The 13,437-nt window shown below is 44.3% G+C and overlaps 2 protein-coding genes across 2 annotated transcripts; both read left to right on the top strand.

Annotated features, from left to right (window-relative positions):
• The first annotated feature begins 2,532 nt into the window (after positions 1-2,532).
• LOC125526866 lies at positions 2,533-6,252 on the top strand. Its single transcript, XM_048691483.1, has 3 exons — positions 2,533-2,829; positions 5,729-5,805; positions 5,993-6,252. The coding sequence occupies exons 1-2, from the start codon at positions 2,654-2,656 to the stop codon at positions 5,802-5,804; spliced, it is 252 nt and encodes an 83-aa protein (XP_048547440.1). The 5' UTR covers positions 2,533-2,653; the 3' UTR covers position 5,805; positions 5,993-6,252.
• A 5,189-nt stretch (positions 6,253-11,441) lies between these two features.
• LOC125526871 (oil body-associated protein 1A-like) lies at positions 11,442-12,233 on the top strand. The gene is made up of 2 exons (XM_048691487.1): positions 11,442-11,976; positions 12,058-12,233. The coding sequence occupies exons 1-2, from the start codon at positions 11,442-11,444 to the stop codon at positions 12,231-12,233; spliced, it is 711 nt and encodes a 236-aa protein (XP_048547444.1).
• Positions 12,234-13,437: the final 1,204 nt, after the last annotated feature.

The following is a 13,437-nucleotide window of genomic DNA, read 5'->3' as shown; positions in this document are numbered from 1 at the left end:
GCCGCCGGGCCTTGCTCGTGTGGTGCTGCTGGCGGCGGCGGGCCTGTCCTTCCCCGCGCACTAACCCTCCTGCTCGGGCGGTGGTGGCCGGTGGCGGTGCCCTTCGGCCGGCGGCGGTGTGGCAAGGTGGCGGCGATGCTGCATGCCACGATGGCCCTCGACGCGGCGGCACGGCCGTTGGTCGCGGGGCGGCACGGTGGCGCTGTTGGCTGGCAGCGCCCACCGAGCCCAGATCTTGGTCTGGGTTGGGTCGGGCCGGTGGCACGGCGCTCGACGGCGTCGCTTCCTGGTGGCAGTGGCGAGGCGGCGGCGGTATACGGGCGCGATTACTTCGTTGTTCGGCGTGTTGCAGCGTGGTGACAGGGACTGTCTAGGCCCACGTGGGCCTGACCGGGCCATAGGGCCCGGCAAGTCCTTGTCGCCGCGTCCGGTCGGCTTCGCTCTTGCGATGGAGGTTGTTCCCTCCCACCGGTCGAGTAGTGGCCGCTCTCGTGGCCGTTGTCTCCTTTCCCTCTCCAGGCCTCGTGTTGGCAGCTCCAGAAAGACAGCGAGGGTGGTCCGGTAACCGTGGTGGCACATGCTGGTGGGCTGCTGCGTGGGTGGTGCACTTAGAAGTGTCTGGAGTGGTGGTGGTGGTTGTGGATCGGGAGAAATCCATGTCGGCACCGATGCGATGACGCCTGCGGGCGCCGTCGTACCTTCCTGAGGGGCAACGGATATATCCCTTCCCCACTATCCCTCGCGTACCTGGGAAACCCTAAAACTTGTTCAGGCAACAACGGCGGCATCGTCGCATTCCTTCTTGAAGGTGTTGTTGGTGCGCCGCGCTTCGAGATGCTGGGAGCGTGGTGGTACTTCTTCAGAGGGTGCAGCGGTTGCCGGTCTTCCTTTCTTCATTGATCTGCCGGTGTCGGCATTTATTTCTTTTCTTTCTTCTTGTTTTTCTTTTGGGCTTTTCTGTGCTGCGGCCCCAGCGAGCTGGATGTATCGTGTGTTTGCTTTATAATATAAAGCGGGGGAAACCCTTTATCGTAAAAACAAGTAGATCAGCCTGTAAGAAAATACACAACTAGCTCATTCTGTAAAATAACACAACTAGCTTGTGAAAAGTCTCTTTTTCCCTGGGTTGAATAAACCAAATTCTCTCAAAGGATTGTTGATGCATTCATATGTTTTGAGCTTGATTTTCATGACCATTTTCACAAATCGAGATGTGCCTTCAAGTCTAGGACTTAAATCCAAATGGTTAGGTTAAACAACACCCAGTTCGCTCACACTGGCATGGTTGTATTTCCCACTTACCCCTTGCCGGAGTATGAGACCGACACATCCTTCTTTTGAGGGGGAGTTGTTGTCGACACAACCAGGCAGAAGGTAGAAAGGTAGGGCCTCACTCCCAAGTACGCCTCATATTACATGAGCAGAGACGATGAGCAAAAGGACAAAACTGCAATAAAAAAAGAAGGGATCCCTTCCCTTCTTTGAACACCCCTATGAAATGAGAGTTTTGGTTCGGGGGTATAATATCAAACACTTGAACTTAATTAAACAAGGAATGGTTCATAAAATTTCAAATGGCTTTAAAGGCTATGAGCTTTCCTTGGATAAGGAAGAAATCTCAATTGGGCATGCCCTTACTTTCACATAACACAACCCAACTCGATGTTTAAGAGTTCGAGCGCATCCCAAAAGAACTTTGGAGGTAGCAATCTAAAGCCACACTTCAGAAAATCCATGAACATGATTATCTACTCTCATTTGGGCTTGGGGACAACATGGCCATGCGCCGATCGTCATGGCGTAGCATGTGGTTTAAGCACCACTCCTTTAGTATCCTATCGAGAGCCTCAGTGAGGGTGCACTCGTACCATCCACGTATTCATGCAACACAAAATCGACATCAAGATAAGCCAAAAAGAAAATGTAGGTCGATGTCGACTTCATTGCATGTTTGTCATCTCAGAGTTTGGGTGTGAGCACTATAATGTCAGGAGTCGTTGCCTCCCAATGAAATTGTCGGGCTTGTGGAGCAAAGTAGAATAAGAAGATTTGTCCACCTCCACCTCGTCTAGGTGGAGGCTCCTCCAGCTTGACCGTTGCACATTGACAAGTTATCATCAGTGCATGATGTCGACGTGATAAATTCGATTTGGGAGAGTAAAGAGGAGTGGCGAAGGAAGAAATTGTTGTCGGCGGCGGGTGTCCGCAACAACTCCTATTATAACAAAATCAATTATTAGGCCTCCAAATAGAATGCTTGTAACAAATGGTAGTTTTTCCTTAAGTAGATGGCGTGGGTTTATCAATCTAGGCCTTTTCACTTTTTTGGGCTATCCTGATTTCCGTAAAATGAGTTGAATTTATCAGGATTTTTTACTATTCCGAGGACTGGCGGTAATTGAATTCAAAAGATAAATTCCTAAATTTCAACACGTGTCTGCCAAACGAGCAGTAAAGGAGCACCGATGCAACCCGTAGCACAAATCGCAAAGCACAAGACGGCACATATCTCGTAGACCGGGTTCACGATATTCTCTTGCTCACCCTGCGCTCAATCTCGTCACGCCCAAACCCCATCAATCCCTTCTTCCTCCCGAGCAGCCTCCTCGCCGACGAAAGGGGCGGAGAACTTTCGAGAAGGTCGGGAAGAAGGATGGGCGAGTTCGACGATTACTGGGCGCGGGCGTACAGGGGCGACCCCGCGGTGCCGCATTCCGACCCGCAGCGGCTCATCTCCACCTGGACCGGCGCCTTCGCCCTCGGCGCCGCCGCCTGCGTCCACCACCACGTCACCGGCCTCGCCTCCAACCTCAAGTCCCTCCCCCACAGGCATGCCTTTCTATCTAGTACTACCTATCACCAACCGCCCTTCACGCTTAGGTTTATATGAATTTTTGTCTTCTTGATTGAGATTGATTGGCATCATCTATCTATATATCTAGAGCTGCAGTGAATTACCTACCCATCTTACTGGATTTAGAAGTACCAGGTTATGGGAATTCTGTTTTTAAGATTGCTGTTTGAACAGTGTTAATGCTCCGTTGATGTAACCTACTGTGCTGGCGGCCTCCAGATTGGATAGATGATATATATGTTCTTGAAGGTGCCTTTATAATCGACCAATATGTGCCTTGAAAGATTATCTGAATTGTGAAAGTATTAGTTGACCTGGTCGTCAGCGCACGCCCTATTTGCGGTCGTCCTGGTTGTATCAACAGATACCATATCTCCATTGGATGTGCTTTGCTTGGGACTAGGAGGTCTTTTCCTCGGTCAAACGTTTCTCCCTGGTTTAGTAAATTGGCATCCCTTAACCTTAGCTTCTTTATGCTGAGCCTAGCCATTCCCCAACTAGTTCTTGCTATCTTTGTCTTCTATAAATACCTGCCCTTCTGGCAGTGTTTAGACTTGGATTACTTGGAAACAGGTGTTATAATACGGCATGGACTGGAGTGTCTTATATGGTAAACAAATTGGACAACTAAAATGTTATACTCAACAAGGGTGTATGAATCCAACTCAGATTTTGGGAAGAATTGGGTATATGCTTCAGACAAGATTGTGTGCCTATGCAAGGGTCACATGTGGCATGCCACCATGATATGCTTTTTAACTTAGCATTGCTTATTGTTTTGCTAGGTTGTCAACTATGTACTTCGTGCTGATCAAACAAAATCTCGGATTTGGCTTCGATTGTCCACATGCTTTCTGTTGCATTTTTAGTGATGTTTGATAGTTAATTTTTATATCACAGACTACCACACAAAGTTTTGTGAAATTTATGTGTATGCATGTTAATAGGATATGACTGGTTTAAACTGCAGATAGTATGGGACCTAATTTTGTACTAGTGTAAAGTAATGGCACAAGAATTGACATAGAGAAATCTTTTTTTGAATAATCTTGTCCTAGTTCCTTATATCCATCCTTTTATGAGGTTAAGGGTGCATAGTTTATTGTCTGATAGTTGTAGTGCAGTCTTGGCCTCTTGGGCTTTTGAACTTGATTTTTTGATAGAAGGACTATATAGAGCGCCCTAGTTTCAGTGTGCGCTGAAATAAATTTATCCAGGAAAGCTGAAGTTGAGCGAGCAACATCGTGCTCATAAATATGTAAGATACCGCTGACAGCTATAGATTTATAGGCCTCCAAGACTTAATTTACAGAATGTGTCTCGTTATCTGTACACTGGATGGAGAAATTAGGAAGATCTGCTGCCAAATTTATTTATGAAGCTGCTATGAACTTTAATTCAGCAGCCGAGTTAAACAAAACCACTATCAATATCAAGTGATTTTTATCCTTTCCATTTAATGCAAGTATAGTTGCTGTATCTAATGCACCTCTCTTCAAAACTTGTGTTATCCTGAGAAACATAAACAATATTATTAGCTCATCCTTATACTCGCTAGTGCATCTGTATTTGTAACAATGGTAAAGATGGTATGCACATACAGGTTAAATACTTACATACCATGAAGAAAATTAGTTTACCCTGCAGAGAAGATACTAGTTGTGGTTATTAGTTAATCTATCTTGGTGATGTTCTAAAAGTTCATGCTTGTGGACAAAGTATGTTTGTTGTATCCTCTGGCTAGCCACCTGCCCATTGCATAGGGGCATGCACTATAGTTTGAGTAACCTTCTGTGTTCATGAAGCCTACCTTCTCAAGGTGCATGATCTCCAGCTCCACTACCTGTGATACTTGGCAACCTTAATTATCGACCGCTATCCTGACCCTGATCCACGGAGCTCAAGTGCGTTTGGCACATAGTCCTCAAGTTGTCAGCACCCAGTTCCATTCCGCCTGGGAGAGCTGATCTACCTCCCCTACAGCTTGTTGCACTTCTGGATGAGCTCTCTGTGATGCTGTTGAACTTGCTGAGGCTCAAGAACACCGTCTTGACCTTGCTTCCTAGTGTGATCTTATCCATTGTTTCATCGAATAGGACTGGATGCTCTCTAATCCTATAGCAAGACTCCTTGTGCTACACCATGTGCCCATACACTTGTCTTTGTCTTCAACACTGTCAAGCACCTCCATTCCAGCAAGCCACTTCTATTTTGATGTTTTGACATCAACCTTCTTTATAAACTATTTGCTGCTCTTGGAAAAAGGACTATTATGCAGAACTATTTCATTATGTTAAGTAGTAGTGAGGTTATTCTTGACTGACGGGATTGAACTGCTGAGTATTCAAAGTCTCAATCCAAGAAAACACGAAGGATGGCACCCATTTGTGTTATTGACTAGCAAAAGCTTGTCCGCACCTGGAATTCTGGGATAGGCATGTGTGATTTGCACACTTGAGTTGTACATTCAAGTTGTTATTTATAGGGGGAGGGCAGAGGCCGATCTAAGATGCGGCATTTTGTCAAAATTTCCACAATACATATCTGATGTTTTGCTAGTTGAGCTACCAATTGATTGTCAAAATTGACAAATAAACCTTTTATTTCTAGACAAGTCACTATGCTTGTGAGATCTCCACTATATTTTTGTGGTCTTCATAAAATCTGCCTTTAAAATTATTATGTCTTAGAAAAAGGTTTACTATAACGCACGTTCTGTCCATTCAATTGGGTACGCGGTTTGGTTATTGATTTGGTTGGATTGGCAACAAAGCTAGTGGGTTGAAGGGGATTTTCTTTATATTCCTGGACCTACTATTTCCAAATCCTTTATAACTGTCTGAGTTTAATCATATGATTTGTTGCTCATCTCAGCTGGCAAGACATGACAATGATGCTCGATCAGAAGCGCTGGAAGAAAATTCTTGACAAGAAGCAGCAACAAGCTTAAGGTGAGCTTTCTTTCAAACCATCTTTAGTTTGCTGCATTTTTTAAAACAATTTCCAAGTAACTGTAAGTTAAACCTCTGCCATCCACTCCATTGCCTGCAAATTACTCCCTCTGTAAACTAATATAAGACGTTTTAGTGGTGCCCTTGTCGCCATGTCTTAACTTGTTTAGGGCTCTTGTTCTTGCAGTTCCATAACCTTCACCGCTTGGGCCACAGTTGGAAGAGCTTTCTACCTGGCTGTTGGGCATGGCAGAGGAAGTTCTGCATCAGTTTGGTTTCGTGGATAGAGTTTTCTACCTATTGTTTTTCCTTCATAGTGTTGAAACCTCATTCTAGAAGTTGAACGTGTAAGGGGTTGTATTCATCTGCTGCCGTTGTGATCCACTAGTATTAAACAGCACCTCAGATGACATTGATTTATGGAGAAAGTGGCGTATTTTGGTGATAGCCTGATAGGAAACCTACACTTTGCACGGTGCGTGTGATGCGTGACATGCTGGTCCCTGGAGAGCACTGCAGTTACATGCTCCATCGTTGTGCTGCGTCTCGTGTCACCGCTCCACGTGCCATGCATCGTGCGTACACGACTCTACTGTCCTCGTCCAGGACGAACTAGCAGCTTCTCTCATGCGTGTCCCCTCATCCGCAGTATCGTGGCCGCTTCTCGACACGTAGGCGGACTGTCACGGACACGCGCCACCTCCAGGATCACACGTGTGCAGCTGCATGGGCCGACCCACGCCTTAAAAACAGCTGACGCCGCACCTCTCCTCTCCACCACTAGATAGGAAATGCGGCTGCCGGGTATATCTATATATAACCATCGAAGCATTTCAAGTATAAAAAACCACAAACACAAAAAATCCATATAGAGTGATACTCTTTCATGAGAGACTTGTAAATAAATAATATAACTTCAGGGCAAAAACCTACTTCTCTACCTACTACCGTATTGCAGCCAAAGTTTGATCAAGCCAATAGAAATCTGCCATACAGCAAAAAGATTACAACGTTCCAGAGCAGCTTACTACAGTAATACAGGGGCCAATTCAGCAAAAGGATTACAACTTAATTCAGTCACTGAGCATGTACTGATTGCCAATAAATGTATTACTGGCAATAATTTGATGCTAACCTACATGAGTTACCAATTTTCTACTGAATTAAGTTGGAATTATTTGATGCCAGTATGCACAGCAAAGCAGACATCTAAATCACTTCACAACATCTACAATTATTCCCAAAGATTAACAATGCCTACACCATTATAACTGAATTTTCAGTTTGGACAGTTTTTGTCAAACTAACAGTGTAAACTGAAATTTTGACAACTCTGTTGTAGCAAATGTGAAGTCCCAGATTTTCAGTTTAAACTGTTTTGTCAAACTGAAAATTCCATTGTTGTAGCAACTCTGAAAACAGTCCGAGATTTTTGACAGTGTAAATAGACTTCACAGTCCCAGATTTTTGACAACTCTAAATGGCCTCTCTAAATGGCCATCAAGCAATGAAATTTGGTCAATATGACAAGTGGCATTACTTCACAGTAGTCTGAAGAAGTTTGATTTAACATAGCGCGCGTGCACACACACACACTCAGGGAGGCATTAGTTCACAAGTTACATAGGTTCAGACTTGAAGCATCAAAATGTACTCCTGTAGGTTAGCTGTATGATCCATATGGCAAGGGTGACTTGATGCCATTATGAAGACCTCGCCGTCGGCACCACACAGCCTCCCTGAAGGCACCGTACAAAGAACTTAGCAAGCATAGACCCCTCTCCAGAAGGCAGATTGTAGTATACTGCCTGAATCTAAACATTATTATTTATCTACTGCTATTACATATACCCCCTAGATTAGATATGTATTTTTCTGCACAGAGCATTTCCTTTGATTTTAAAAATCACTGAGGCACATACGGACTAAATTTTTCCAAGTAAAAACAGAGAAGGGCCACCACAAATATCAATTGACCTGGGCAAGTGCTCACAGACCACCATTGGAGCCAGCGTCACCCGGCGAGTCTGGCGACCCGTGAACTTGGAGCTGTTTGTCGGCCATCATAACCTAAACAGGACAGATGGATCCAAGAGCCACCCCAGATGAGTTAAGAAAGGAAAGTGAGCTTTGGGTATAATCGTGTATAGACGCGAAGCAATCCGGTAAGGCAAACCAAAACTCGTGAAAGAAATCGAAACAGAGGATGTACCCACCTTGTGAGAGGAAGAATCAATCACACCAGATCCAGTCCCTTGCAAGCCGAAGACGAGGACGACGCGGCAACCTGAGACCAAAGGCCAACCTTAACCCTAATCAAAATGTATTTCACAAAACCAAGCAGAAAATCAAGAGCCCAACTGATGGACAACCATTTCTCATTTTTGAGACTTCACAACAGTTGGCCACATCGTTAATTCATAAAACGGAAGAAATCTCCTTAACATTTTAGTTCATGACATAATAGAACTACCAGCAAGTTACTGACACTTGACTAATAACTGCACCTTAGAGATATATGATTCCACCATTATATTACAAATAAAATTGAACTCCCTACATGTTATCTGGTGAGCTAAGCCTAGAACATGGAATTGCAACTTTTGCGCACACAAATTGAGAAGAACATAAGATGATGTCTGGGTGATGGACATAAAACAAGTTTAAAAGCTAACAATGCTAAGGTACCAGATACATGAACTATGCTCTAACAAACGTTCTGAAAACACCTAGTAAGTGTGAACAGTAAGCAAAGAACAGTCCTATCAAAATAGTGTACCAAAATTTGCAATAAATCAAATGTGTTCTAGCAACCAGAGGGCGATCTTAATTGTATAAACATGGTATCAAGACTCACCAGGGGGAACATGTGGCGTCAATCGAGGTGAAGAAAGAAACATCACCAGTTCAGTTAGCATGAGCCGTAAGCGTAGAGCACTCATCTTGGCTGTTAGAGACGACAAAATAGAGAGGTTAACTATAAGTAGAGGAAACAATTATGTAGCATAAGAACCTGCTTTCTTTGAGATTCCAAATCTGTTTTTTGTGGCAATACAATTCTAAGGCCGTAAATAAAAAATATTATACTATTGTCTGGTCAGTTTAAGATCTATGTTGAATAGGTTGAAGTTCTGTCCGTACTACAAATCTCCACTTTCTGGGAAGCAGCAAACTTGGAATCAACAATGAAGATTCAAACAGGAAGACAACTGCATATTTGACTTTCATAAAAGCACTTCCGTATTTTGACCATTTATATATATCAAGTATATACACCATCGACTCAATTTCAGTCTTCTTTAATCTCTAACTGAAGCAAATAACAGAAGCTTAAGCTTAAGCATCTACACACACAGAAAATATATAAGAGTTTTGTTCCTGTCATTTATAGTTGAAATAGAGTTCTGCTCTAGAGAGTTTTGTATGGTGGCTCCAGTAATAAAAGAATATGAAGAAGACAACAATATATTCTCTGAAGTTCTATAAATACATTTATGCTCCATTTATAAATACATAGGGTTAGGTTTTATCTACTGGAAACCCCAATAAACCTCACAAATAGTTAGACAAGATTAAACGTTCAAAAATTCAGTTAACTGGAGATTCCAGTTTTCAGATTTCAGCATTTCTAGTTCTCAGATATCAAATAGTGTTAATGAACGACCTGCAATTCCACGATGATGGGTGGAGCACAGAGAGAGAGAGAGAGAGAGAGAGAGAGAGAGAGAGAGATTGACTGTAGCAGAACTGCAGCCGAGCCCCTCCTGCCAATGGAGGAGGAAGAACGACCGGGGAACACCTACAGCGGTCGCAGAAGGAGTGACAGGGGAGCGCCGCATCGAGCACCTGCGGCTGGCGCCCCTCGGCCGCGCAAGGCGCAACTGGTGGCAACGGCGTGCATTGCCCAACACTGCCCAGTAATACAATATTGGAGCACTGCCCGGCGGCTTCATTATGAGAAACAAAAGGAATATGATAATCCAGAAAAGCAAAATTTGTACTCAGAAGTAGCTGCCAGTTACTACCATCTCCTGATTTTGTTCTGCACACCCTAGAAAATAAAATGAATCTGCACTACTAAGACCTACGGCTAGACTAACTACCTTATCTAACAGTTCCATTACAGAATACAGCAGCAGCAGCAAGAAGAAAGCATCAAGGTTCAGGTCACGCCACTACCAAATGTGATCCTATGGAACAAAGAGTAAATTATCTGCACAACGAAGCCTGTAAATACAAATAAACGAGCATTGTAGGCTTTTATTTATCACATTTTCAGGCTGGTGGGGCAACATAATTCTAGCTCATATCAAAAGCTAACATTGTATCCATATCAAGATGGCATATGATAGAACGGAACATTGTGTAATCTGTATCTTCAAGCCACTCAAACTCAAAGCATCTAATAACCAAGAAGCGGCAGAATGAGATACAAAAAGATCATGTAGTATACAGAAAAGGGAGTGCAGCAACAACGGAAAGAAACGCTAAAAGGGAACATAGAGCAGAAAACCAACCCAAAATGCAAGCAATTTTTTTAAAAAAGGAACATAGAGCAGCATGAGCATGAGGCATAGAAAAATGGGGTCACCTTAAGATCAAGAATCAATGGCCCTCTCAGAGTTCAAATCATAAGGAAAGAACGACTATTATTGATTAGAGTTTTTTTTAATTAGGCAAAGCACTACAACACTGGATCCTAAGCTACAGTTGAGGCATACAAAGCTATAAGTGTCTGTTCTTTTCATATATAAACAACCTTTAGTATCTCAACCAGAACCAAAGCAAAACAAAAAACATGGTTAAGTAACCAGCAAAGGAAGAATGAACCTTTTGGAATTTTAAAGTAGCAAGACATGAAAAGTTCTTTTTTTCCTTCAATATTACACACATTAGGGGAGGTAGCTGCAGTTTTTATTGCATAGTGGGCTCAGATTTGCCTTTCCTCGATCATATAACCTACCCCCATCATCTCTTATCACCAGATCGATCTGTTTATACAGTAGAGCTGCCCTGGTTATCACTCAACAAGAATGACCATCCAAGGACAACAACAAGTATCACAGGATCAAAAAGGATTCTAGAGACAAGAGGGAGGATCCAACTTGATACCCAGTGGTGCCTCGATTGCTCAAAGGCACACTAATTCCAGCCAAGGTAATCATCATCGCCCTAGCACGAACGCCACTTGAGCATAAATAAGCAACACATTTAAATACAAATAAAAAATGGTTCAGGGTTCATTGCATAGCCGCCATCGCCATGGGAACCACCTGCGTGGGAGGGAGGAAGGCAGCTACAAGAGTGAGTGAGAGAGGAGGCGGCAGCTAGGTTTTCATCGCAGGAAGCCGCGGTCATTTTATACACCCCCCAAGCAAAATGACCCAGATGCCCTGGTGGGGGCACGGTATTTACATTCTGTTGCCATTGGAATTTTATCCGACGGCCGAAGTTGATCGGTAAATATCCAACGACCCACAACAATTTGGATCGAGATCCGACGGCCTGTATCGCGAGGAGATTTCGATCCGACGGTCCAGAATTCAAACGCACGGGAGAGCTCCATTTCGCTTCAGGCTCTAGCAAGGGGATACTCGATTGCATTCGCAACACACACAACTCGCACAGCATCGAAGATGGCGGCCTCGTGCCACGACGTGGACGTGCCGGGGAAGCCGACGGAGATGGCGACGGCGCTGCTGGAGACGCCGACGGGGGCCATCCAGGGGTTCGCCCCCATCAACCAGATCCACCAGCACCTTTGCGCCTTCCACTTCTACGGGGATGACATGACGCGGCAGGTGGAGGCGCACCACTTCTGCGCGCACCTCAACGAGGACGTGCAGCAATGCCTCATCTTCGACGGGCCGGAGGCCGGCGCGCGCCTCATCGGCCTTGAGTACATCGTCACCGAGGAGCTGTTCCTCACGCTGCCCGACGAGGAGAAGCCGATGTGGCACACCCACGAGTTCGAGGTCAAGGGCGGTGTGCTCTTCATGCCCGGCGTCCCCGGCGTCGTCGAGCGCCGGGACCTCAAGGTCGTCGCCAGGACCTACGGCAAGACCGTCCACTTCTGGCAGGTCGACCGCGGCGACGCCCTCCCGCTCGGCCTCCCGCAGATCATGATGGCGCTCACCCGCGAGGGCCGGCTCCGGCAGGATCTCGCCGACTGTAAGCATGCCCCGCCGAGTTCACCATGGTTTTCTTTTTGGGTTTCTTGGTTCGTTCACCGAGATTGTTACGTGGGTGCAGGTGTGGAGAAGAAGTTCAGCGTGTCGTTCCAGAAGGAGAGGGAGAACCGGGCGTACATGAACGGGCCGGCGCACGGCATCCACCCGTTGGCCAATGCGGCTGGGAAGGGCTTGAAGACGGAGATCCGCGAGGTCGATCTTCCGGCTGCGAATACCGGAGCCAGGATTTTCACCTGATCTGCTCTTGCCGTGCGTACGTGTCCGCCAGATGGGTGTATGGATAGCTGGGTGATAGGGTAGTTAATAAAATGTCTCCCACCCTTTGTTTTTCCTCTTGGAAATGGAGTGAGTGCTCGACGAATGACTTCCCAAAAACAGTATAGGCAGTGGCGGTGTGAGGAACCGAGGATGTAGAGTTAGAAGGAATCAAATGAATCAACAAACTCTTTATAAGAGCCAAACCATATTCTACTCTTAAGATTTTCCCTACACTTCCAGAGATTATTTAAAAGATAAACAAGCACTCGGCGAGAACAACATCTGCTTTCATATTTTTAAGGAGCTGAAACTAATACTCGTTCCAAAATAGATGACCCAATTTTGTACTGACTTTAGTAATAGATGATCCAACTTTGTACTAAAGTTTAGTACTTTTGAAAACAACAAATACTACTGAAAACGAATGCATAAACCTTCTGCACAACAATACTAGTGAAAACTACCCGGAAACAAATCCGAAAACATGTACTTACGGAAACAACAAATAACCTTATGCACGACAATACTACTGACAACAAATACAGAAATCTTCTTCACAAAGTGAAACGAATACAGAAAAACAATATACAATTACTATCGAAGAAAAACAAATTTACAAATACTATCGGGGAAGAAAACAAAGCAAATACGACAAGAAAAAGAGGAGGAAACCAATACAATATTCATCTTTGGCAACACAAAACACTTGAAGGCATTTTTGAGAAACCACACTTCAAAGGCACCGAACAATAAAAAACAATGAACACAAAACTATGGCATAACAGTGTTAGCTCAAACCGTAAATAGTGCTCAGGTGATGATACTAACGGTAATACTAGTTAGCTCACACATGGGCCAGCATGTAATAGTGGGCTAACATATGGGCCATAACGAGTGCGGATAAGAGAGAAATTATTATTTTTTCATTTAAAAGTTGATTTCTTTGGATAATATGTCACATCATATTTCATATTTTTAGGGATTGCTAGTTATTGAACGGAATTGCTAGTTATTAAAGATAAAACTAAAAAATATTCATTGTAGGTAGTTTTTGATGTCATCTTTAAATCACAGAAGTTACATGCAAGACTTAAGATAAAATAAGCTTATCAACCGGTACATGTCAAGGCTTAATTTCCCTCTTAACGCAATATGTATCAACTCTTCACTCTTAGCACAGTAT

The sequence above is a fragment of the Triticum urartu genome, unplaced genomic scaffold (assembly GCF_003073215.2).
Source record: "Triticum urartu cultivar G1812 unplaced genomic scaffold, Tu2.1 TuUngrouped_contig_211, whole genome shotgun sequence".
Taxonomy (NCBI): Eukaryota; Viridiplantae; Streptophyta; class Magnoliopsida; order Poales; family Poaceae; genus Triticum; species Triticum urartu.
The sequence above is the reverse complement of the archived record's forward strand: the minus strand, read 5'-3'. Positions and strand labels throughout refer to the sequence as shown.